General features: G+C 34.3%; 2 protein-coding genes across 3 annotated transcripts in view; one reads left to right on the forward strand and one right to left on the reverse strand.

The window, feature by feature from the left end:
• LOC111508803 (cytochrome b5 reductase 4) overlaps positions 1 to 5,199 on the reverse strand; it is a 314,862-nt gene extending 309,663 nt beyond the window's left edge. Inside the window, exon 1 of one of the 2 annotated variants that reach the window (XM_074184003.1) lies at positions 5,142 to 5,199. Coding sequence is in view for 1 of the 2 variants with exons in the window: in XM_074183996.1 (XP_074040097.1) it covers positions 5,142 to 5,175 (34 nt within the window). In the remaining variant the exon portion in view is untranslated. The remainder of the gene's footprint in view (positions 1 to 5,141) is intronic. The other variant, XM_074183996.1, reaches the window with a different exon arrangement.
• LOC141486283 (fatty-acid amide hydrolase 2-like) overlaps positions 1 to 27,515 on the forward strand; it is an 80,090-nt gene that overhangs the window by 1,986 nt on the left and 50,589 nt on the right. The gene's annotated exons all lie outside the window — the stretch shown is intronic.

Here is a 27,515-nt window from a genome sequence, read left to right on the forward strand (position 1 = left end):
AAAACAGAATCATCAAAATTACCCATCCCGATTTACGAAACCAAAGTTTGTCTAATTTCAGTAAAATTCTGATCCAAAATTCTTATCCTAAATCTTTAGTAAACAGAATTTTATTTTGTGAAAGAACAAACTTTCAAAATAATAATGAAGAAGTTGAACATAACAACGTTATACCTTCATTCATATATAAATCACTCCCATATATTCAAGAATTGACACCAAAATTAATTAATGTATTCCGAAATAATAACCTCAAAATATCTAAAACAAATGTCACTTCTATATCTAAATCATACAGTAAAGTAAAAGCTCCAATTTCAAATAAACAAAAATCCAATTTAGTATACAAAATTTCTTGTATGGATTGTTCTAAAACATATATAAGACAAACATCTAGACCTCTAAGTAGTCGCATCACTTCCCGTAAGAGCGACTGTAGACGAAATGTTAATTCTTGTGCATTAACAGAACATGTTAATTCGGAGGATCATAAAATGAATTTTGAAAATCCAAATATTTTAGATAGAGAAACCAATACAACTAAAAGAATATTTTTGGAAATGATACATATTAATAACGAAGAACATTCAATGAATAAACGAACTGATATTGATAGTCTTAGCAAAATTTACACGTACCTACTGAAATATGATAAAGAAAATAAAAGATCTAGTAATTCGAGTATCATTCAGAATTTTCCCACTTGACATTGTCAGCCAAAATTTTTATCAACTGTCATTTATTAATGTTTTTCTATCTGTTTTTGAACCATTTTATATTTTATTCTCACGTTAGTAAGTTCTCCATATTTATATATTTTTTACAAGATATATAATCTTATTATTGTAGTTGTCCTGACGAAGGTGTGAAATATACCGAAAGCTTGACATATAACAAAGAGTTTTCTTTGTAACAGCCCAGCTATTGACTGCAACCTCACGAATTAAATCGATTTATAGTTAATCCAGTCACTAATTATTCTGTTATATATATATATATATATATATATATATATATATACATTTCATTTAATATACTATTATATGAAATTTATATTAGTGATAAATACAAAGGCTGAAAGATTTACAATGAATAAAATGAAATATAAAGAGTATCACTATATAAAATAAGCAAGATAGCTATGTCGGTATAAGTTGCTCAGAATGTTTTGTTAGGATTCACAACAGGTAATGGCTTCACTTGGAGTAGATGTCTATTGAATATTAATTAGTTAATTTGCAACTTAATCATCTAAAAATGTTTCATCCTAGATACTCAAATACTGTTTTGAAACATAAGTCTTGCAATATCATTCTGCATTCAAATACTGAAAATTGCCTCACAAACTAGGATGCATTTGAATTATGGCTTTACTTCAAATTCTAAATTGCCTTGATTTTCCTAAACACTGTTAATTAGAAAATGTAACCCCAGTTAAGCTGGCAGTACCACTTTGAATTTTCATATGTATTTTTAGGTGATAATTTCAGGTTTGTTTCAGGTTTATTTTGTATTCTATTCCAGAATTTTGAATAGGAGCCTGAAATTGTTAATATATTTTTATCTCTCCCATATTCAACGAACATTTCCAACAATTGTTTCCATATCTGCTGTGTGTGTCTGAGTCAATCACCCAAATATTCAATTGAAACGAGGAGCAAAAAAGTTCAATATCATAATGTAGAAGCCTAAATTGAGCAAGTCCAAATTTTCTAAAAAGTGAAGTATTTTGATTTGGTTCTGCCAGCGTAATGGTAAAGCTAACAAAACCTACTGATTAAAAAAAACGCAGGAAATTGGCGACAGGGTCCAATAGGAGCCTAAAAGGAGTCTAAAATCATGACATAGCCTGATTCAACATAATATTTTTTTATTCCAGACACAAACTGGAAGAGAGCCCTCCTGAAACAGCTACTTCCATATAAACATTGAATTACACGAGAGAGAAAAATTATTTCGAAACAAATACTTTTATATGAACACTGAATTATACAGAAGATACTTTTCTCTATTCAGTTTGTATTCCAAACATTCGTTATGGAAAAAAATAAGATATCATTCACAGGAGTTCTACTTTAAATGAATGGTAACAAATTGCACTTACATGGAACACTGTCATCTTCACTGGTGGACATCAATGTTTCGCCGCAAGACACTTGCCTCAAGACTCTTCAGTACCAAATTGGATAACAAAGGTATATATTTTCTATAATGTTATCCAATTTGGTACTGAAGAGCCTTAAGGCAAGTGTCTTACGGCGAAACATTGATGTCTACCAGTGAAGATGACAGTGTTCCATGTAAGGGCAATTTGTTGAATAATATATATCAGGACAGCATGAAGAGTGTTTGAGCAGTTCAAAACAAGGCTCAGATACTTATTGAAGATAGTGGGGGTCTTTTTTGTGTTTTTACTGAGAATATATTATATTGTTGCACATTCATTTGAATATTATAGTTGATGTTAATATTCCATTCGTCCTCGTCCCCCATAATTCTCTAATTCTCCATTCAACACAAAACTTGTCATATAAGTTTATGATTAAAATATCGTGTAATACCAGAATAAATATGAGCACGAGGCTTTCAAATGTACATGGGCTGATTGCATTCATCGCTTTTTCAGGCAGTACCTAACGATTATGGAGTATGTCCATAATCATTGGGTAGTACTAACCTTCAAAAGAAAGCTGTTGAAATTTCATGATATTCAACTTATGAGTTTGCGAGTCATTGTGCTAAGAGTGACACTACTTTTGTTATTTTAAAAACTATGGATCAAAAACAATTTCATATTATAATTTTACAATGCTTCTTGATGGAAAAATATACAAGTCAAGCGAAACAATGGCTTGAAAAGTGTTATAAGGACTCCGCTCCATCAATAACAATTATACGTTGGTTTGCTGACTTCAAACGTTGTCATAGAGACACTGATGATGCAGAACACAGTAGATGTCCAAATGAGACAGTAACACCAGGAAACAAATCCATAAAATCGTTTTAAATGATCGAAAAGTGAAGTTGTGTGAGTTAGCTGACATTGTGATGATATCAAAAGAACGTGTTGGCTTCATATCTCAAGAGCATTGTTCAAAGTGGGTGCCGTGCGAGCTTTTTTTTGTCCCTTGGGAGCTGTCTGACTTGTCCATTTAGTCCAAGTCTCCAGAAAACACTGCAGCATCTTGGGCTTATTGCGTTTATTCTCCCATCTTCCCATGACACCCATTCCATCAGTCTCGTTCCTTGTACTAGTTTGTACAGGTTCCGTGTTGGATGTTCGTCATATTCTTCTAGACGTAATCGTACATATTTTGCCTGCCTCCTGTGATTCAGTGCCCCACATTCGCATAAGATGTGTAGAGCTGTTTCTATCCCTTCGTTGCATAATCTGCAGCTGAGCTTACTGCTGACCAAAAATAAGAACCTCTTGATGAATCTGAGCAGTGTTTGGCCATATGTGCCAATGGATGAAACATTGATGCATCACTTCACTCAGGAATTAAAACGATCGTCATCTGAGTGGATAGCGACTGGTGAACCTCGTCCAAAGCGCCTGAAAACACAACAATCGGGTGGACAGGTTATGGCCTCGGTATTTTGGGATGTGCGTGGTATAATATTCATCGACTATCTTGAGTGAATATTATCATTCAATATTATTCAGCGTTATTGGAGCGATAGAAGGCAGAAATGGCGGAACAGGAAGGAAAGTACTGCTTCATCAAGGCATTGCACAGTGTCACAAATCGATAAAAACGATGGCAAAATTGCATGAAATGGGCTTCAAATTGCACCCGCATACACCATATTCGCCAGATTTGGCTCCCAGCAACTACTGGCTTTTCGCAGACCTCAAAAAATTGCTCAATGGTAAGAAATTTCGCTCGATTGAAGAGGTTGTTGTTGCTGAAACTGAGACCTATTTTGAGGCAAAAGGTAACTCGTTCTTTATACAAATGTGGTACCTCGTCCATCTAGTGGACGAGGTACTAACCAACTGCATATCCGAAATTTGCCCGATTCCTCTGAATAAGGAAGAAATACTTTCTTATCAGTCAGTGGACTATGCTTGAAGGCTCGCAGTAAACAAATCTAAAGAAATGAACTTTAAACGTTCAAGCCAGCCTCGAATATACCTACACAGTAGGTTGAATGGCCTGACGTTGTTTTCTGATAGGCGTCAGTCCATTATACCTTTAGATTTGTCTTCTGCCAGTCTACAAGCATAGCCCATTGACTAATAAGAAAGTTTTTCTTCCTCAATCAGAGGAAACGGGCAAATTTCGGATATGCAGTTAGTACCTTGTCCACTAGATGGAGTGACATTTTGTTGTTCGTTCCAACTTAGGAAGAGGAATGAAATACTCTGAAAGGATTCCGATTTTCAATTATGGAATATCATTGACATTAGGTCCATTCAACCTACCATGTAGGTATATTCGAGACTGGCTTGAACGTTTTAAGTTCATTTCTTTAGATTTAATAAGAAATGTACCGCATGGTGACCACATAATTTGGCTCAGACTACAAAGTTTGTGTGATATAATTTGAATCATATTTAATTTAATATCTTGATATAATTAACAAGATTATGTCATTACTCGCAGCCATTTTATGAATTTCCAACCAGTCTTATATTACATGATGGAATTGGCTAATGATACACATTCTAGCCGTCTATGGGTGGAGTTGTAGGTGAATTTCGGAAAAAATCAAATATGATCAAGTTCGAAATATTTAGTCAACTACATAGTCGAAATTTGAGAAAGAGATAATAACACCTTTGAGAATAACTACCAATTATATGAATGACTCGCAAGCCATCTAAGGGGTGGAGTTGCAGATGAATTTTCAAAAAAATAAATTTGACCGACTTAGAAATAATTACGAATAATTATCCAACTACATCATTTCAAAGAGAGAGATAATAACATCACTGAGAATAACTACTAATTACAAGAATTACTCGGAAGCCGTCGAATGGCTGGAGTGCCAGAGGAAATTTCAAAAAAATTGCAGTTGAAATAATTATCCAACTACATAATTTAAGAAAGAGATAGTAACAAAACAGAGAATTACTCGCAAGTTGAGGGGCGGAGTTGCAGACAAATTAATTTTATCAATTATGCAATACTTACCCAGCTTCTCAGTATACGGAGAATTCAGTGACATAATGTAATTCTTTTGGTGAAATCGGACTCGTAATTTAAACTTCACTATCGCACGCAAAATTTGTAGGTATCTGGAAAACCATAGTGAATATTATATTTTTGAAAGTGTGGATCTGGAAATGTAAAGTTATGTCAACCATGTGAAAAATCTGAAGTTTCAAATAGGATACACTTTTTTTAAAGCTTTCAAGTTATTCAGTCCAATGTTTTTCTATATATTGTTATTAAATCCACCTGTGATTATGAAATTGGTTAAACATTTCAGAGTTGGTGATATTTCATTGTCTAAAAAAATTCATCTGCAACTTTACCTCTTGGGCGGATTGTAAGTTATTCATATCGTATCAATTCATCCATTAATCATTCATATTAATTAGTGTGGGTCACAAGTACCTTTTTTGGAACTTCTGATCCAGGGCTCATTTGATTCGGAATGACCTATAGCAACTTTGCAACTTTTTGAAAAATTTCAAGGGGGGATAAAAAATTTGCAAAAGTTATAAACAATTTATTTGAAAAGGAGGTTTGGTTTTTTGCAATGTGTAGACATGGTACTGTGAACATCTAGTAGAAGGAGCTCGTGGTTATTTGACAGTTTAAGTGGTATTTATATCAAGACTTGGTATCTGCATAATATATTGGCAGTAGGGAAAAGTGAGCATATAGAGAGCAAGTAAATGTTATATTATTTAACAGTGTGATTGATAAACTTTGTATTCAATCGATCACGTCATTTCAAATCTCTAAAGCACTGTTGCCAGAACTGTACCTCATATTTTACTCAAAATGGGAACAAGAGGACGGAGTAACACTGGAACAACTTCTCTCGATAATGAAACGATTGATACTATGATCAGCAAATTAGCACCAAAGTTGATTGAGAAACTTGGCGAGAAAATGGACGAAAAACTGAGGAACATGGAGATCACACTGAATGATGTCATCCAAAAGGTATCTTCAATGAAGGTAATGATGCAGGCAAGTGATAAAGGTGTTAATTTGGTGAACGAAAGGCAGAATATTATGGAGCAGAGTTTGAAATTAAATACTCTGAGAGTAACAGGAATAAAAGAAGAGCAAAATGAAAATCTTACATCCAAGGTATTAACTCTTATTAATGACTCATTGCATGTAAAATGTGCCTTATGGGAATTAAATAATCTATTTAGGATTGGAAAAGTATTTGGTGAGATTAATCAGTCTAAACATAGAACAGTCATAGTACAGTTCATTTCCTTCCTGAAAAGAGATGAAGTGTACCGGGCCAGGTCGGCTTTGAAAGGAACAGGCATATACATCAATGAAGATTTGTCTAGACATAATTATAAACTGCAGATGGATGCCAAAAAGAAATTTGGAGTGAATGCTGTCTGGTCTAGGAATGGAAGAGTATTCGTTAGGCACGGCAACATTGTTAAACAAATTGGAAATGAGACAGTTACTTTAGTTGAACATTCATAAAAAAGATAAACTTCATGCTGATAAAGAAATAGGATTTTTTTTTTCTACTTTTCGTCTTTTGGTTAACGTGGGTTTACACTGTTTAATTTGAAACTTTGGTGCAATTGAGAATAAATCTATTTTTACAATGATTATTGATGATGTTGAATATTGAGTTTAAAATGATATGTAGCTGTTATTTTCCACTCATATTGTTCATTTGTAATTGAAATTTATTTTAGTTTCATTTTAAGTAGTTAGGAATTCGTCATTACTTTATCTCATAAAACATTATGTTAACAGTATCACTTAGATATTAAATTATTGTATTTTTATTGAGTTTGAGCCCGGGAAGTTCCACATGAACATGTCTAGTAATTTCAGTGTATACTACCAAAACTGCAGGGGTTTAAATAGTAAATGTACTAGTTTGTGCTTATGATGTTAGCTATATCTGAAACATGGTTACGAGAGGGAGTTGAAGACGGTGAAATCGTAGATACAGATATGTTTTACCTGGTTCGAGCAGACAGAGATCTCGAATATACAAACAAGTCTACGGGAGGAGGTGTTTTACTGGCTATCAGAAAAAAGTACAAAATTTTGCAAGTAGTTAGGAAATCGACATTTTTTGAGGCACTGGTTGTGCGGGTGAAAGTTAATAGTTGTAAGTACACATTTTGTGTATTATATATTCCTTCAAATAGTTACATTAATGTTTATGAATCGGCCATGGACTTTCCTCAAGGTAATATAAATGATGTTGAAAAAACATATATTTTTGGAGATTTCAATATACCGGAAATAACTGGTAGAATATTAAACTATCCAACTGCCAGTGAAAAACTTGCAATTTTAACTGATTTCATGGATTTCAATACTTTTCAGTTATATAATGACATTCCCAATTTGCAGGGAAAAACACTGGACTTGGTAATCACTGCTGAAGGTAATATTAATAATTGTACTGTGCAAAGGGACTCTTTATCATTTGTCAATGAAGATATTTATCATCCTACCTTAGAAATCACTATAAAAATTCAACGTGTAAAAGAACGTGTGAACGAACTATTAGAACCAAGATTTATATACAAAAAAGCTAATTTTCTTATGCTAAGTGAACGAGTTAGAGATACTGATTGGGATAGTGTGTTATATGAAAATATTGTGGATGAGGCTGTAGATAAATTTTATATTATATGGAACACAATTATTGATGAATGCGTGCCCAAATGTAACAATATTCGAAAAGGAAAAAAATTTCCCATTTGGTTTGATAAAGAGGTCAAAGAATTATTGAAAGAAAAAAATATATTTAGAAAGTTACGACTAGTATCGGACTATTATGGAGAAAGGTATAAAGAATTGAGAAAAAAACTTAAGAACTTGATTAGATTGAAATCTAAAGAATACGTTTCAAAAGTAGAAGATGAATTAAAAACCGATGTGAATCAATTTTGGAATTATGTTAATAATAGTAAAAAATCGTCGACTTTAGGAAACTTTTGTTACAAAAATATTCAAATAGATGACAATGATACAGCTGAGATATTTGCAAATTTATTTTCATCTGTTTATGAGACAAGTAAATCTGGATATAATCTCAATTTCATAAATGATGCTGATATAGTTAACAATTTTTGCGACATTAGAGAAATAGGAGAGTCAGATTTTGAAAATGCAATAAAGAAATTGAAACCAAAGAAAGCGGCTGGTGTTGATGGAATTCCCCCATACATTCTGAAAGCATGTGGCGATTGGGTAAAAATACCACTTCTGCATATATTCAACCTTATCATCAAGTCAAATGTTTTTCCAGATTTGTGGAAAACTGCTATAACAACACCTATTTATAAGAGTGGTAAAAAATGTGACATTGAAAATTATCGGCCAATCTCCATAATGTGTGCTCCAGCCAAGTTATTCGAGCAAATTATTTATACACGAATATTCAACTACGCAAAAATATATATCACGGAAGAACAGCACGGGTTTGTTAACAATAAATCAATCAATACCAATCTATTTATTTTTACTAATTATGCATATAATACACTAGAATTAAAGAGTCAACTCGATACTGTATTCACGGATTTCAGAAAAGCGTTTGATAAAGTTGACCACGATGTTTTGTTATATAAACTAAATAAAATTGGATTTTCTGAGAATTTATTGAAATTATTAAAAAGTTATTTACAAAATAGATACTTCTGTGTTAAACACAACGATAACACATCAGGTAAATTTCATGCTAGCTCTGGTGTTCCTCAAGGATCTAACCTTGGACCACTATTATTTGTTCTATTCATAAATGATCTCCCTTCCATTTTGAAATTTTCTGAATGTTTGCTTTTTGCCGATGATCTGAAAATATATAAACAGATTCAAACAGTTAGGGATTGTGTTAATCTGCAAAGGGACATCGACAGTATTTATGAGTGGAGCATCGCAAATAAATTGAAATTTAATATTAACAAATGTAGCATCATCACAATAACTCGTTTGAAGGATCCTGTTAACTTTGATTATATGATGGATGAGGAAGTCCTCCACAGATGTTCTGAGGTTAGAGATCTTGGGGTAACTTACAACAGTACTTTATCGTTTGCCAAACATATTCAAAATATTGTTAAATCGTCAAATCGAATGTTGGGATTCATTATTAGACAAACTCGGGACTTTACGAATAACAATACTATAAAATTATTATACTACTCACTTGTAAGACCTAAATTGGAATTTGCAAGTATAATATGGTTAGATGAATATCGGTCCACAATCAATGCAGTGGAGAAAATACAAAATAAATTGCTCAGGTATCTATATTATAAACAGTACCGTATTAGAGCTGACTATGAAATTATCAGATCCAATCAACTTAGACATGACTTCAAAGTTCTCTCTTTAGAAACTAGGAGATCCCTTACCATGATGTATTTTTTGTATAATGTGATAAACAACAGGATAAATGCACCAGGAATCCTATCATTACTGAGATTCAATGTCCCTTCCCGTAGAACTCGGAGAACTTATCCATTCAATATTCCGTTGGTAGTTACAACGTACAGATCCCCTCTCGTGACCATGCTACGACTGGCCAATACTCTATCACCAATATTTATAATTTTGATTCAAAGGTGAAAATAGCTCTAAAAGCGGGAGATGCGCATCCCGCACGCGTTGACTGATACGGACCTTTGAACAATAAAAAGAAAAAAGGTAAATATTAAAAAAATTGTAAAAAATAGCGAAAAAATGTTTTACACAAAAAGTGACACATGGTTGTTTTTTGGTAGTATTTAAAAAAATATGTCGTTAAGTTTAATGTGTTTGAAACAAATTGTTCTTTATAAATATAAATTAAAAAGTTTTTTTTCCGAATATCAAAAAGAAATAGAAATTATGATTTTAAACATTCATATTTAGTAGCGAATGAAAAGTGTTGATCAACAAATGCGTTTTTATGCAATAAAATTTTTTCAAGAAACGATTTTATTTTTAAAAATCATAATATTCAACACTGATAAAAATCTCCCCAAAAAACATCTTTTGAACAATACATTTGTTTATAACAATTTTTTAAACAAATAGAGCTAAAAATTATGAAAAATAATTTTTATGTAACATCAAATAATAAGAATACTAATAGATTCAAATATTAAAAAAAAAATGCATTGCTTCAATTGAATTTTGTACTTTTTAACGTCTTTGATTATTAATAACAAAATGGAAAATCAAAATTGTTTAAGTTTTCCAACAAGAATCTTTTTGAAGGCTTTCAAGAAAACCTCCAAGAAGTGAAAAAAAAATTGGTTTTTAGTTCTTGTACAAATTCGTTGATTAACTGAAGTATACCTAATTAAATAATCACGGGATTTTTTTCCATAGATTTTCGTTTATTCAAGTGTCTAGAAGGTATGTGAATTTTTCAAAAGTCCGTGGTCGCCGCGTGCGGGACGCGCATCGCTCTCTTTTAGCGCTATTTTCGCCTCTAAATTAAAATTATAAATATTGATGATAGAGTTCCGGAAGGTGGAACTTTTTTTAAAAAATTTCCTTCTCTTTAAGAACCTTTTTTCAAATTTTGGATATCTTCAATATTTTCCGAGATTTGCAAAAAACCAAAACCCCCTTTTTTACTAAATTGTTTAAAACTTTTTCAATTTTTTCGAGCCCCTTTTGAAATTTTTCAGAAATTTGCTAGAGGTCATTCCGAATCGAATGAGCCCTTGGACAGAAGTTCCAAAAAAAGGATCTTGTGACACAGACTAAATGGAGAATGTTCTAAGTAGTGTCATTGTCTCTGAAAATATGAAGTTGGGTGTACATTTCGGATTTGGTGAAACTTAATTTTTTCGGATGTTCATGCAAAACTCTTTCCAAATTAGCTGTGGCTAATATAATTTGCTAATATAATGCGTGAACTGTTGAAAAAAAAATTCGTTTTTTATGTTAATATATTTGTCTCAAATATATGTTCACAGTTTCAGATATTTAGCATGTTTAGTTTGTTGGTGAGAGGCATACAAGTTAGAAGTGCTTCTCGTGTTTGGCTATTTTCTGCTGTCAGAAAATACAGATCAAAGAGTTTGTATCAAATTTTTTGAAAAAATGGAATGAGGTGCTCAAAAACACTTGAAATGTTGACAGTGACATACGGTGAATGTACTCTGAGTAAGAAAAATGTTTACAAGTGGTATAAGCTCTCCACAGAAGGTCGAGATGTGAATGACAATGCTCGCTCTAGATGCCCCAGCACATCAATAACCGATGAAAATGTTGAGAAAGTGAAAAAAAATTTGGGCATGAAGCGGATGGCAGTGAAGTTCGTTCGAAAATTGCTGAATTTTGACCAAGAAAGCCGTCGAATGAGCATCGCTCAAGAATTGTTAAATAATGTCAACGGGCGATCCAGATTTGCTTTAAAGGGCCATATCTGGTGACGAATCATGGGTATATGGTTAAAACATCGAAACCATAGAACCAATGGAAAAGCCCAGAAATGCCAAGACCAAAAAAGCACGCCAAGTTCTGTGAAATCTCAAGGTTTTGCTCACTGTTTTCTGCGATTTCCGTGGCGTAGTGCATCAGGAGTTCGATCAATGAGGAGTATGCTCATGGCTTTTGCATCACGATAATACACCCGCTCACTCGTCATTGCTTGTAATTTTTGTTGCCAAAAAACAACACCGTTGTTTCGTCCACCGTATCCACCTGATTTGGTCTCCTGCAATTTTTTTCTGTGTCCAAGATTCCCATGAAAGGACGACGTTTTGCAACTGGTGGCTTAATGCGCCTCAATGGAAGCAAAAGTCATCAACATACAGAAAGAGGGGATAAAACCGAATCGCTGAGAGAGTTCAAGGAGATACCAGAAAGTGCATACCAGAACTACTTCGAGGATTGGAACTGAGAGGGACTACTTTTTATCAGGCAGCGTTTGAATTCGACTAATTGGTTTCGTTTTTCTCAACAAGCATATCAGATTGGGATACAAGTTTTGTAATTTTGAAATAACAAAAATGAATTTCTTCACCTTCTTTATAATCTAATAGAAAAAATACTCACTATATATGGAATTGTCAGAGAGAACGGTTGATGGTGAATCGGTAACTGAATATAATGATATCGCAGAAGGTTCGAAACAATGTTTTTGCGGTCCCAAACGATTAGAATGACATGACATAAGAATTCACAGGGGTCTCAGATGATTGAAAGAGACAATAATTATTTTAATTGCCGGTAATGTCGGTCTCCTGTATGTTTACTTTTCATCATTTCGAAGAACCATACAGTCGACGAAGCTGTACTAATTCAACAACCCTTGGAGAACATAGGCTTTCACATCCATAGTCACGATTAGAGAGAGCGAAGTCCGAGCTGGAGGACCGTGAACGCATGGAACTTGTTTCGTCTTTTCTGCGGCAGACATCATCAGTAGTATGTGCGTTGAGTGCGAGGACAAAACTATGTCTCGAAGTCTTAGCAACGACTGAATTGCTGAGACTTCGAAATATTACCTTCGTCCTCGCAGTTAACTCACATTCCACTGATAATGTATGCCGCAGTGGCAGACGAAACGTTTGGTAATACAAGTTCCATTTTTAACCACGGCCCATCAGCCCGGATTTTGTTCTCTCTAATTTATGTCATTCTGTTATAACAGTTTATTAAAAATTATATTTATTCAAACATTGTCCTTCATTTCTTCATATTGATTTTTTTATAGTAAATACCATAACCATAGTCGGGGCCGTCGTCATGGAGGGTCTTTGGTGTAAAAAATAGATAGATTGTTTGATTGGTATACAGATAGATAGATGGATATGTTTTTATTTCGCCACCTCTTAGAATTTGTTTTTAGCAGGTCAGACCACCAGGTATAATGTGACTATAACTGAAAACCCCACATGTGGGGTTCGCCGAAAAAAGTGCAAGTTTTCGAGAAAAACGCGTTCAAAGTTCCGCAGTGCAATACTACTATGTAGACACCTTTAGCGGGGTGTAAGATCTTGATATCATTGGTCTGGGTATCTGTGACGTCATTTCTTCAATCTGCAATGTTTATTCTCGTTGTAGTGTGGCGGTAGCTTCAGTTATTGAGTCTGTGATGCAGCTGATTAAAGACACCATTTCTAAAGTAATCTTTTCGTTTCTGGGTTTTCTATCTTCACAAATGTTTTTTTTTACTTTTGTAATTTTCGTGAGAATTCCATTGTAAATTAATAATTTTCATAAATTCTATTTCATTTTGAAAAGAATCAAGAGGTTTTCGATAAAACGTTCGAAGCGGCTAAAAAGGGATATACGATGCGGTATGTAATGAAGATGAATCTTCTAAAAGTTCTGCTTTGAATATTATATTAGAAAATTGTGAAACAGAGTATGCTGAGTTTCAGGGGAATTTGAATGATACACAACTGAATAGTTCTCGCATCAGCATCGTAAAACTTAAAAAATCTGTTCACGTGAAAGATCATGCTTTGAAGAGTCCGAAACTATCGTTAAGATGAAACTCATTTGACACATTATGTACGTTTTTCGATGAACACCTCACATACAAATATAGAATGCAAAAACTAAGCAGAATAAAAAATTAAAAAGAGTAGTTCTGAAGATTCCCCTACCGAATAGAAACAATTTCCAAGTAGATAGTCTTTGGTATTTAATTTAATTTTCAACAGATTCGGCGACTTTGTCAACAGATAATTTATTGAAGATGTGCAAGTTCAAATAATTTTTCTTTGGTTTTAATAATCTGCTCGTGCCCATATCTCGCGCAGTTTAAAATTGCACATCTGGTGAGGTACCTACAGACTTTCTATTTTCGTGTATTTCCAGTAATGTATGAAAATATAGAGACATAACGCAAAAATTTTAGAATACTGAACGGTAGTCTACCATGAGTGATTGTGGAAGTGGATAACTTCACACCCGTCAAAGTGAGGGCTTATTTGATCCTCCACTGCAAGTCGAGGCTTTTTGTGGCTGGTGTCCTTGAGAGCTATGCAGTCTCTCAGATCGGCGCAAGTATAATGGTATTCTTTTTAGTTTACTACTGTATTCGATGATACAAAAACACAACTTGTAATGCTTGCACTCATACTTCAGCAACATTTTAAGCTCATTCAAAAAACACTTCATGTTGAGATTATCACTGATCAGCTTACAAAATTGCAACCTGTGTTTCGCCACACAGTAGCTTCCTCAGACGTTCATAACGGTATGAACACGCCTATGGAAGCTATTTTATATCGAAACACGTATTGCGGTTTTGTAAACTTGAATACTTTTGTTACTTGAATACGTTATGGATTTTCAAGTTTCGGTCAATTCCATCACATATCATGTCAAGCTCTGATAGATTTACTTTTCTGGTCTCGCTCTCGCAGATTTCAGAAATCACCTTCACAATAGACAAATGTAATGATCATTTCCTATGTAAATACAGACGTACTACTACTACTTGGCTTCTATAGGAATTGAATCAATACTTGAAAAAGTATCAAAAAGCAATAATGATTTTGTTATTCAGTGCTAGATCAATCAATAAAATAAATGAACTTGAAGAATTTTAAAAAGCGTAAATTTACAAGAGATGTTCAAACTTTCATTTTGAGCTACGCACAAATCAGGTCTATCTTTAATTTCCTATCGAATTACAATGATATATATCCTTGTAATAGATCGAAAATCTCGATTGTTTTTTTCAATGTCGTTAGTTTCTCACGGTAAAACTATTTTATTAAATATCTATAGATAACAGAAATCTAAGAGGATGAGGTCTGGAGACATTCAGTCTCTATAGAAATGTATATGTGTTGAGGATTACTTCCGACTAAAACCGACGATTAAGAAAGAGAAATGGTGAAATATTTTTAAGAGTTATTGAAGTATAGTGTTGTATTTTGCATTATTAAACAAATGTTTTGAATATGATCATTTTTTCATACGATAACGTAACATTGGTGACAGTAGTAGGACGTAACTATAATAATAATAATTGAATAACTCATATTTCAGTCTCACGGGGTAAATGTTCTCTAATTCAGAAAAAAATATTCGATTGCAAACATCTCAGAATTTTATATCTAGGTTTTTCGAGCCATATGTAAATAAATACTACGTTTTAAGAGAACACGTTTCATCTGTTTAACATTATAGATGAATGAATGGGAATCAGGAAAAGCATGCAATAACCTTTACTTTCAAGTGGTATGAATAAAGCCGATTTAAAAATCGAGCGTGTTTTGCCCATCCAAAAGTTGAGCATTTGTTTTCCTAAAATATTTTATTTTTCATGCGATATCTATCTATAAATAACATAAAAATAGAAGGTTTTCTCTGAGGAGTAATTTTGTAATCGTGGGAGTGTCGAACTTAAAATAGCTATGACCTTTCGGCGAAATATTATGATTTCTTGAAATTCTTTTTTTACTGTGATAATCATTATGAGTTTTTTTTCAGTTATTATTAGTTACTTGTCATCTAGTATCGTAATGACAAAAGTTATTCACTACCTCGGTTCGATGTATTTTGATAAAGCAGGGAGAGCGATTCACTTCTAGCGGAAATGACTTATATGGATTAATATCTTCTAATATACAGTGCTTTTCAGATAAAAGTATCCACCTTTAATAACTTTTGTAATACTGGTATTTAGGAAAAATCCAAAAACACGTCAATTTATGTTGGAAGGGGCAAGCATTATGGCTTATTTAAACTTACTGGAAAAGCCACCCCCTCACCCCTAGCATCATCCCTTTTTTTTTAAATTACTTCTCATATTTTTCATGTAAAATTTGGATACTTCTCTTTGAGCTGATTTCAAAAATGTATAATACTTGTAGGTTAAAGTTGTTAGTTTATGAGATAAACAATTTTTCTTTTAATAGCACAAATTTTACTTATTTTTTACTTTCACCTCATTTGCCTGTACTAAAATGGGTTGTACAACAGTTTAAACTCTTTAATCTGTTTAACTGTGCTATTTATTCTACTTCAAAAATCCAAACAACAAAAAACTCTACTTTTTATTAAAGTTTGACATTGTCAACTAGAATTTGTAGTCACTATTGATAGTGTACTTTGATACATTATTTATTTTGTTTCGCTGAAATTGTTTACTCTTTGCAAGAAAGAATTGAAATTGTAGGTTTATACTACCAAAATAATAATTGTGCAAGAGCTGCTGCTAGAATATTTAACGAATTACATGACGGAAGACATGCAACTCATAAGTATGTAATTCAACTGATGGAGAAATTCACCACAACAGGGTCTGTTTGCAATAAAGTGCATAAGCGAGAGGGACTCGTAAATAACGAAGCAATCCAAGTGGCAATTTTAGGGCAAGTCAGCTTAGAGGCTCAACAACCCCAATCGTTGTCAACAATAAGTAGAGCGATCGGTGTTTCATCTTCTACAGTTTTCCGAGTTCTACATAAATTCAAGTACCACCCATACAAAGTTAAGTTGGTGCACGAGTTGAATGAAGATGATTTTGATCGTCGTCTAGAGTTTTGCGAATCAATGACGCAATTTATCAATAACAATCAACAATTGTAAAACAATATTTGCTTTTCTGATGAATGCTCATTTTCATTAAATGGCTTAGTAAATAGGCATAATTGTAGATATTGGGCTGAAAGTGATCCACATATTATGCGTGAATTCCATACACAACATCCCCAAAAGTTAAACGTTTGGTGTGGTATCCTAGGTGACCACATTGTCGGACCTTTCTTCATCAACGGAAATTTAAATGGTGAATCATATCTTGAGTTACTCAGGGAAGGGGTTGACCCACGTATTACAACAATAATAGAAAATGATGATAACCTTTCCGAAGATTTACTGGTATTTCAACAAGACGGAGCTCCCCCACACTATGCTATGCCTGTCCGACAATTTTTAAACGAAACATTCCCCGCTCGTTGGATAGGTAGAAGAGGACAGATGATGGAGTGGCCACCTAGGTCACCGGATTTAACACCCCTAGACTTCTTTTTATGGGGGTATTTAAAAACAAAAGTTTATGCTACCCAACCAGAATCTCTGGATGATTTACGAGAGAGGATAGAAAATGAATGTCGACAATTAAATCCAGCCGTATTAAGCAATGTCAGAGAGGCATTTCAAAATAGATTATACCATTGTATGGAAGTGAATGGTACTCATTTTGAACACTTATTGTAACTTCATAATAAATAGCACAGTTAAAAAGATCAAAGAGTTTGAACTGTTGTACAACCCATTTTATTACAGGCAAATAAGGTGAAAGTAAAAAATAAGTAAAATTTGTGCTATTAAAAGAAAAATTGTTTATCTCATAAACTAACCACTTTAACCTACAAGTATTATACATTTTTGAAATCAGCTCAAAGAGGAGTATCCAAATTTTACATATGAAAAATATGAAAAGTAATTTAAAAAAAAGGAATGATGCTAGGGGTGAGGGGGTGGCTTTTCCAGTAAGTTTAAATAAGCCATAATGCTTGCCCCTTCCAACATAAATTGACGTGTTTTTGGATTTTTCCTAAATACCAGTATTACAAAAGTTATTAAATTTGGATACTTTTATCTGAAAAGCACTGTATATAAATTACGCATCACGGAGTCCGCGATGGACTCCTAAACTACGTAACCGATTTCAATCAAATTTGCACACCGTGTGCAGTTTGATCCAACTTGAAAGTTACGATAGCTTACATCTTATTTTATAGTCGCAATATTATTCTATTGCAAATTATTTGTCTATAATTTTACATTCACAATTATCTGTTAACTCCAAACGATTTTGACAGATGGCGATATCTGTTGACTGGATTCAGTAAGTAATCAATAGATGGCGCTGCTATGTTAAACCTACAAACGTGTCATACAAGCTACAATGTTGACGAAATTAACTTCCAGATACAACAGTTGTTACCAGGCGACATTTCGAAGGCCTTCGACCGCGTTTGGCATGAAGGCCTTCTTCACAAATTAATCGCGTTCGACCTGCCTCGGGGCCTGATCCGGTGGATTGGGTCTTTCCTGAAAGACAGAACATTTCAGGTTAGAGTAGAGGGCTCTCTGTCTGACAACAGAGAGATCCTCGCTGGAGTGCCACAGGGGGCCGTGCTCTCTCCCACGCTATATTCTCTTTATACCAGCGACCTTCCGAGGTCCGAGCATGTGAAGGTATCTCTCTACGCCGATGACACGGCTCTCCTCTCATCTTCCATGGGTCGGGAGCTCGGGATCGTCTATATGCAACGTGCATTGGGCGATCTCGAGCGCTGGTACCTCGAATGGAAGATCCGAGTGAATCCGGAAAAAACTCAGGCAATAACCATGGGAAGAACGATAGCTTCTCCGGCCATGAAAGTGAGAATCTCTGGAAGGGAGATTGATTGGCAAGCGCGGGTCAAGTACCTAGGTCTTATTATAGACCGTAGGCTCACCTGGAACCCGCACCTGTTAAGCGTGAAGGCAAAGATCCAGGGTCGGGTGGCAAGCCTATACCCTTTGATCAATAGAAGATCTAAGCTGAGCCTAAAGAACAAAATCACGATCTATAACATGATGTTCAAGTCTGTCATCATGTATGCTTCAGGCGTTTGGGGACAAGCGGCTCCGACTAACATCTCCATCTTGTAGACTTTACAAAATAAAATTCTACGGATGATTGTGAATGCTCCGTGCCTTCCATTCAGCAGTCCATTCAGTCGAGGAATCGGCGAGTTTTAGATTATGCTGAAACTCACGAAAATCCTTTAGTCAGGGAAGCTATAGATTACGCTGTAGACGACCCCTCCCGATATAGAAGGCCCCGACACTCTGTCGAATGAGGCCCCTATGTCCTCCGTTAACAGATGAATAATATCTTCATCTATCTCACCCCAGCCAGGTAGGGGTATAACGCGAAGGACGGTATGGATGTCTAAGGACTTTCATGCCACCATCAAACATCAGTCGTGACCCATTTGTCTTTCTGACAAACTTCAGTTAAAAGGGGAAGGAGGCCAGGCTTCAACCTGAATAAAATCAAGATGGTTAACGTCGTTGTTACCAGGCGATCTGATGTCTCCTTAATCAATCGATACTGTTGTTGATGAAAATGAAAGTGCAAATTTTCCAATTGAATTTTGAAATTCACTAGATATACCTGGAATGTCACCACATAATCTTCGATTAAAGATTGATTCCCCTATTATTCTCCTACATACGCGGTACGCGTTTGGTCATCAAAAAGATCACCGGAAATATTCTTGAAGCAACCATTTCAACTGAGAAGTTTGAAGGAAAAGTGGTCCTGTTGCCTTGTATTCCAATGACACCGTCAGATTTTACCGTACGCTTCGGAAGGCTACAGTTTCCAATTCGTTTAGCTTTTGCCATGTCTCTAAATAAGTCTCCAAGGCCAAACAATGTCCATTTGCGGTTTATATTTGAAAAATCCATATTTTTCTCATGAGCAACTATATGTTGCATGTTCACGTGTAGGGAAACCGTCGAATCTGTGTTAGCTATAGACAGGTTAACCAAAATTATTGTGCACCGATTAATGGTAATTTTCAATTGAAATTAAAAGTATTTATAATTCAAACTCATAAATATTATTGTTGAAGATTTAAGACTGCCCTACCTACCTCATTCATAAGTCAAGGTGTCACATGTTATTTACTAACAACTTTGTAACTCATTTGTTACAAAATTGAGTAAAAATGATAATAAATTTTAAAATTAATTCTTTTGTATTGATTTTTGGTTAATATCAACTATACGAAAATTTTAATCAATCGTGTTCAAAGTCCTTCCCCTTCAAATCCCAATCCAGTGGATTTTTATACCAGCTTTAACGTTTCCGTCTTCGTTCGTAAATAATAATTGTAGTGGGTTACGGTAGTAGAAAATCCCTCATGGAGGTCGCCATATTTTTTTACAAATGGCATCTATATAAAAAAGCATGATGGTCCCCGTGACTGATGTTCTCCTACCGTTCCTCAAATAGTTTACTACAATGTAATATAACAAAAACCTTAGCCACAGCAACGCGTGGCCGGGTCTGCTAGTCAGTATTATATAAACAAATCACACCTGTCGAACGGTTGGAACTGTTTTGGTTTTGTGTTACGTACTAAATCTCTTTGGAGGTTAAGGCCGCATTTCTACTCTGTGTTCTCTTTTGGCTGATGGGTATTTACGTATTTCAAATAAATATAATCGATAGTTCTGAATATTTTTTGAGTCAATTTTATCAAAAGTAATTTTTATTTAATACGGGATAAAAATAAGTGTCTAATTTTTACTACGCTTTTTATTTGTTGAGACCGGTTTATTAAACCATTTTCATGTGAACTTGAAAGATTCTGAAAGAGGAGGCCATAGTATGTCCTTCCTTTATTATCTATAACTTTAATTTAACGCGGAAAATAAGCATCCACGTTCTTGTTGAGGCATGACATATCCCCACATGAATTTTTTTATAGCATTGAATATCCATTTAAAAATTCAGTTAGATTACGGTGTTGTCTGAACACTCCAAAGAATAGTCCTGTTGTAGAAAACTTTCAATTGTGATTTTTCGAAAAGTTATACATTTAATTGTTTACTAACAATTTTTTCCGACTTTCATTTTTCACAAAAAGGGACACAAAAGTTTGAATAATAAATAGGCTTATAAAAATGTTTGCTTCTTAGGGACCTATACTCAGGAATATCAAGTCATAAAAGTTTATGAAAATAAATGTTTCCCATTACTTTAATTTTTCCTATTTGGAAATTATTCAAATGATGTAAAAAAAAAGTATTTTAATATAATTACTGTTTTCGTAACTAATACTGCTAGTTATTGACGCTAGGTACAATTATTCAGCTTGTTTGTTACTAAATCTATCTATACTTATAAATGCGAAAGTCACTCACTTAATAATCATTCATTTATCTCTGTTTCTCCGTACTGGTCAGTCCTAGGAAGCTAAAATTTGATATATAGGTGCTTATTGAGTCTTAGAAGCGCACTAAGAGAGGATTTTCAAGTAATACAACTGGGGAGCTGATCGTGGAGGTAAAAGGGTGGCGTTTACATATGAAAATTACCTTTTCATCACTGTTTTTCCGTACCGCTATATTTTCAGAGGCTGAATGTATGTAGGTTCGTTAATATGTTGTAGATCTGTTTAAAAAAAATCTGTATTTCCGTTAATCAGCTGTCGCCCCCATACGAACGACAACTCTCAGAAGTTGAGAAACTTGTGCGAGCTAAGGACTATCGAGATCTTACCTTTCAACGTGTGATTCCTAACACGGTGCAATAAGAAAGGATTTTCGAATATTCCAACTGATGCACCCCCTGGGTATAAAAGGGGAGTTTTAACATATGAAAATTACCTTTTCATCACTTTTTCTCTGTTCCGCTTTATTTTCGGAGGGTCAAAATTTGTATGAAGGTTTGTTTTATGTTTAAGATGTGCAATAAGAAAGGATTTTCGAATATTCCAACTGGGAATAAAAGGGGTGCGTTTACCTTGGAAATTACCTTTTCATCACTGTTTCTTAATACCGCTATATTTTCAGAGGCTAAATGTTTGTATGTAGGTTCGTTATATGTTGTAAATGTAAATTTTTGGAGGCTCAAATCCCGTATTAGGTTCGTTTTATGTTATAGATGAGCAATAAGAAAGGATTTTTTAATATTCCAACTGGGGCGATAACCGCAGGGAAAAAAGGCGCGTCCAAAAACAAAATTATCACTGTTTCTCCATGCCCTCGAATTGCCGGTGAGTGAATTAATATTCAGTATCGGCATTGCACCCGTGCGGAGCCGGGGCGGTTCTCGTTGCACATCTATATAAAACGAACCTACATACATAATGTCAGCCTCCGAAACTAAAACGGTATGAAGAAACAGTGAACAGAAGGGGCGCCTCAATTTTTTGAGAAACAAGCTGATATAACTTGTAAACTATCAAGAGATAACGTTATGGGCCTTTGTTTTTATGAAATGTCAAATACTCTTTGAAATAAGTTGAAATTTGATTTCCTAGCCATTTTTGATCAGCTGTCATAGCAATTTGTTTATAAAAATTGAAGATTCTTTACCGTTTTCGTATTTTTATGACGCCCCTTTCATACCCAGCAGGCGCATCTGTTGGAATATTCGAAAATCCTTTCTTATTGCACATCACAACAATAAACGAACCTACATACAAAATTTCAGCCTTCTAAAATAAAGCGGTACGGAGAAACATTGATGACAAGGTAACTTTCATCTGGGGCACCCCAGGGGGTGCCCCAGGTCGAATATTCAAAAATCCTTTCTCATTGCACATCCAGAACATAAAAAATACAAAATTTTAGCCTACGAAAATATAGCGGTACAGAGAAACAGTTATGAAAAGGTAATTTTCATATGTAAACGCTCCCCTTTTATCCCCACGAGGGGAGCCCCAGTTGGAATATTTGAAAATCCTTTTTTAGTGCGCATCTTAGACCTAAGAAACACCTATATAGCAAATTTTAGCTTCGTGGGACTTACCAGTACGAACAGAGATGGAATGAGTTTCAAGTATAAAATAATTGGCGTGAAGTTATCCACAGATTTCTGGCCACACATACTGACGTAGAGGAAAATAAAAATCTGTGGTTGGGATACGAAATTATAAGCACCCGTACTAATATCTGTGGCTGGAAATAACCATTCACTATAGGTTGAACGTGAAATTATTAGGACTATTTGGTGTAAAACTTTTTAATAGAATCTTGAGTAGATTGACGCGTTGATAATCGTTTTCTCATCAACAATACAAATTTAGGGAAAAATAAAATTGGAAATATTAGACTTACTTTCCAATACCCCATATAAAAATGATATCCGATGATGTGCGTTCATCAAAATCACACAACTTCCATAGTTTCTTGAGTAGATTAACTTGGTGATGACAGTTTTCTTGTCATCTAAACAGATTTCAAAAAAGAAATTGTTGAAACAATCAGAATAATTCATTGAGATTCCTTGTATTCATGAAAATCACAAACTCCTATAGAATCTTGGGTATATCAATATAGTGAAAACCATTTTCTTGTCACCCATACAGATTTCGAGAGAAAAATTGTTGCAACAATCAGACTCACTTTTTAAAACACCTTGTAGAATTTGAACCAGAAGATGTGCGTTCATGAAAATTACACAACTAGTATAGAATTTTGGGTAGATTGATATAGTGAAAACCATTTTCTTGTCACCCATACAGATTTCGAGAGAAAAATTGTTGCAACAATCTGACTCACTTTTTAAAACACCTTGTAGAATTTGAACCAGAAGATGTGCGTTCATGAAAATCACACAACTGTTATAGAATCTTGGGTAGATCAATATAGTGAAAACCATTTTCTTGTCACCCATACAGATTTCGAGAGAAAAATTGTTGCAACAATCAGACTCACTTTTTAAAACACCTTGTAGAATTGGAACCAGAAGATGTGCGTTCATGAAAATTACACAACTGTTATAGAATTTTAGGTAGATTGATATAGTGAAAACCATTTTCTTGTCACCCATACAGATTTCGAGAGAAAAATTGTTGCAACAATCAGACTCACTTTTTAAAACACCTTGTAGAATTGGAACCAGAAGATGTGCGTTCATGAAAATTACACAACTGTTATAGAATCTTGGGTAGATCACTATAGTGAAAACCATTTTCTTGTCACCCATACAGATTTCGAGAGAAAAATTGTTGTAACAATCAGACTAACTTTTTTTAAAACACCTTGTAGAATTGGAACCAGAAGATGTGCGTTCATGAAAATTACAAAACTGTTATAGAATTTCAGGTAGATTGATATAGTGAAAACTGTTTCCTTGTCACCCATACAGATTTCAAGAGAAAAATTGTTGCAACAATCAGACTCACTTTTCAAAACACCTTGTAGAATTGGAACCAGAAGATGTGCGTTCATAAAAATTGCACAACTGTTATAGAATCTTGGGTAGATCAATATATTGAAAACCGTTTCCTTGTCACCCATACAGATTTCGAGAGAAAAATTGTTGTAACAATCAGACTAACTTTTTAAAACACCTTGTAGAATTGGAACCAGAAGATGTGCGTTCATGAAAATTACACAACTAGTATAGAATTTTGGGTAGATCAATATAGTGAAAACCATTTTCTTGTCACCCATACAGATTTCGAGAGAAAAATTGTTGTAACAATCAGACTAACTTTTTAAAACACCTTGTAGAATTGGAACCAGAAGATGTGCGTTCATGAAAATTACACAACTGTCATAGAATTTCGGGTAGATTGATATAGTGAAAACCTTTTCCTTGTCACCCATACAGATTTCGAGAGAAATATTGTTGCAACAATCAGACTCACTTTTTAAAACACCTTGTAGAATTGGAACCAGAAGATGTGCGTTCATGAAAATTACACAACTGTCATAGAATTTCGGGTAGATTTATATAGTGAAAACCGTTTTCTTGTCACCCATGCAGATTTACAGACTCAAAATATGAGTCTGATGCAACAATTTATCTCTCGAAATCTGTATGGGTGACAAGAAAACGGTTTTCACTATATCGATCTACCCAAGATTCTATGAGAGTTGTGTGATTTTCATGAACGCACATCTTCTATTTCCAATTCTACAAGGTGTTCAAAAAGTGAGTCTGATTATTGCAACAATTTTTTTCTCAAAATCTGTATGAGTGACAAGAAAACGGTTTACACTATATCGATCTAACCAAGATTCTATAACAGTTATGTAATTTTCATGAATGCACATCTTCTGGTTCCAATTCTACAAGGAATCTCAAAAAATGAGTCTGTTTGTTGCAACAATTTTTTTATCGAAATCTGTATGGGTGACAAGAAAACAGTTCTCACTATATCGATCTACCCAAGATTCTATAAGAGTTGTGTGATTTTCATGAACGCACATCTTCTATATTTCCAATTCTACAAGGTGTTTAAAAAGTGAGTCTGATTATTGCAACAATTTTTTTCTCAAAATCTGTATGGGTGACAAGAAAACGGTTTACACTGTATCGATCTATCCAAGATTCTATAACATTTATATAATTTTCATGAACGCACATTTTCTGGTTCCAATTCTACAAGGTGTTTCAAGAAGTGAGTCTGATTGTTGCAACAATTTTTTTCTCGAAAACTGTATGGGTGACAAGAAAACAGTTTTCACTTAATCGATCTACCCAAGATTCTATAAGAGTTGTGTGATTTTCATGAATACAAGGCATCTCAAAAATGAGTCTGATTGTGTCAACAATTTCTTTTTCGAAATCTGTTTAGATGACAAGAAAACTGTGATCACCAAGTTAATATTCTCAAGAAACTATAGAAGTTGTGTGATTTTGATAGACGCACATCATCTGATATCATTTATATATGGGTTATTGGAAAGTAAGTCTAATATTTACAATTTTATTATTCCCTAAATCTGTATTGTTTATGAGAAAACGATTATCGACGCGTAAATCTAGTCAAGGTTCTATAAAAATGTTAAACACCAAATAGTCTCAATAATTTCACGTTCAACCTATAGTGAATAGGTATTTCCAGCCACAGATATTAGTACGGGTGCTAATAATTTCGTATCCCAACCACAGATCTTTATTTTCCTCTACGTCAGCATGTGTGGCCAGAAATCTGTGGATAACTTCACGCCAATTATAAAATATCATTTAAAATAAGACAGGTGTTAGATAATTTTTAATTAAAATCCATGTATAAATCAAACAGCTATATTAGAAAGGGAAGATTCGTAAACAGACTTCATTATTGTCAAATTTGAACATTTAGATATCGCATTAAACTGGATGTAGTTTCGAATAAAATTTTCATTGAAATTAAATTTATCGTTTTTTTTAGCAAATTCTAACAGAAATATGAAACTCGTATATATTCAGGAGCTGCTGATCTCATTTCCAAAAATGAACCAATAGTAGATAGGGCAATGGAAGACCTATCAAATGAGTTATCACAAGACCTCCCTTCCCTTTAAAAAAATTGAATTTGATACTAGCAACATCTCTGCTACGAGTGATGCCACGCCATTTTTCTTATCAAAAAGTTCTCTAATGAAACTTTTTCACGTAAACTTTGTACGACCTTAACATGCTGTCAGGTTCAAAAGCATCCATATTGCCAGTGCTCATCAGCTCTTTTCTGTATAAATTCATTAATGATTATTATATCTGAAACAGTCATTCTGGTGTTATAAATGTTACCATCATTATATTGATTATGTATTTGCATGTGTAATTGTCTTTAGAATAAAAAACCCACCGTCATGGATCTCGTAAATGTAGTCACAATGGTAGACGACTTAACGCTCAATAAAAACTCTAATTCAATTGTCCATATGACGCACTCACCATGAATAATGCGTGGTGTGGTTATCACCACAAACAATTACAAAGGAAAATTGAAGGGAAAATGAGTAATTCGTAAAGGTATCTACATATACAGGGTGTAGGTAACATAAGTACGTTAAAATATTAAAGTAACGTATTCCTGAAATAATTTGAAGAAAAAAATACTTTGGAGATACAGGGTGTTGAAATTGAATTTCTCTGTTTTCTAAAATTAACTTTTGCAAAAAATAAGTTATGTGCACGAAATTTAGTACCTGGAGTTTTTTGACGTAGGAAATTATAATAATCAATAAAATAAGTTATCTGCACGAAATTTGGTACCCGAATTTTTTTTGACGTAGGAAATAATATCTTCGTATTAATTTTCAGGCTGCGTACGCTGTCATTATTTATTTCAAATTGCACTAACTTTTTTGTCAGTGAACTTTTGGTACTTTTGAGGTGAGCTCATTTGTTTTTTCGATACAGTCAGGCTGGCGTATAGATCAGGGGCGGCTTCAGATTCGTTTCATTGCCCCCTTCTTGAAGACGTTCGTTTCGCCCCGAAATGTTATCCTTGGCGTGTGTCGATACCTGCAGGACTCTCCATATGTGCACTGTGAAGTTCGATGGAGGTAACACCACACAGTCTTCATGCTCGGTCGTGGAAGATGGTTACCGCACTCCAAAATCTTCATGCCGCTGGATCTGAATATCATTTCCAACATGCTTTTCACAATTCTTCAATCCAGCCTGTCGAGCCCAGAGGCTCTGTCGACCTCCAGACATCTTCATAGGACGGTTTGTCCCAAGAATGCTTTTTGGACACCAAGTAGAAACGTTTTCTCTGGTCCTTCTTCAACTGTAGCACTCCTCCGACTTCTGGATTCTGTTCTTATAATGTTTGGAGCTGACCGAATTTCTTGTTGAATACCACAGCGATACCTCTGGACATTTGGAGATCCTCTGCCACGCAGTGAGCTAGTCTGTAATCAATTGGAACCTTGAGAAGGTCTCGTGGCTCTTCTTGAGTT

The sequence above is a fragment of the Leptinotarsa decemlineata genome, unplaced genomic scaffold, assembly GCF_025532065.1.
Source record: "Leptinotarsa decemlineata unplaced genomic scaffold, Ldec_3_MD MMD2_P_RNA_scaffold_2, whole genome shotgun sequence".
In the NCBI taxonomy this organism is placed as follows: Eukaryota; Metazoa; Arthropoda; class Insecta; order Coleoptera; family Chrysomelidae; genus Leptinotarsa; species Leptinotarsa decemlineata.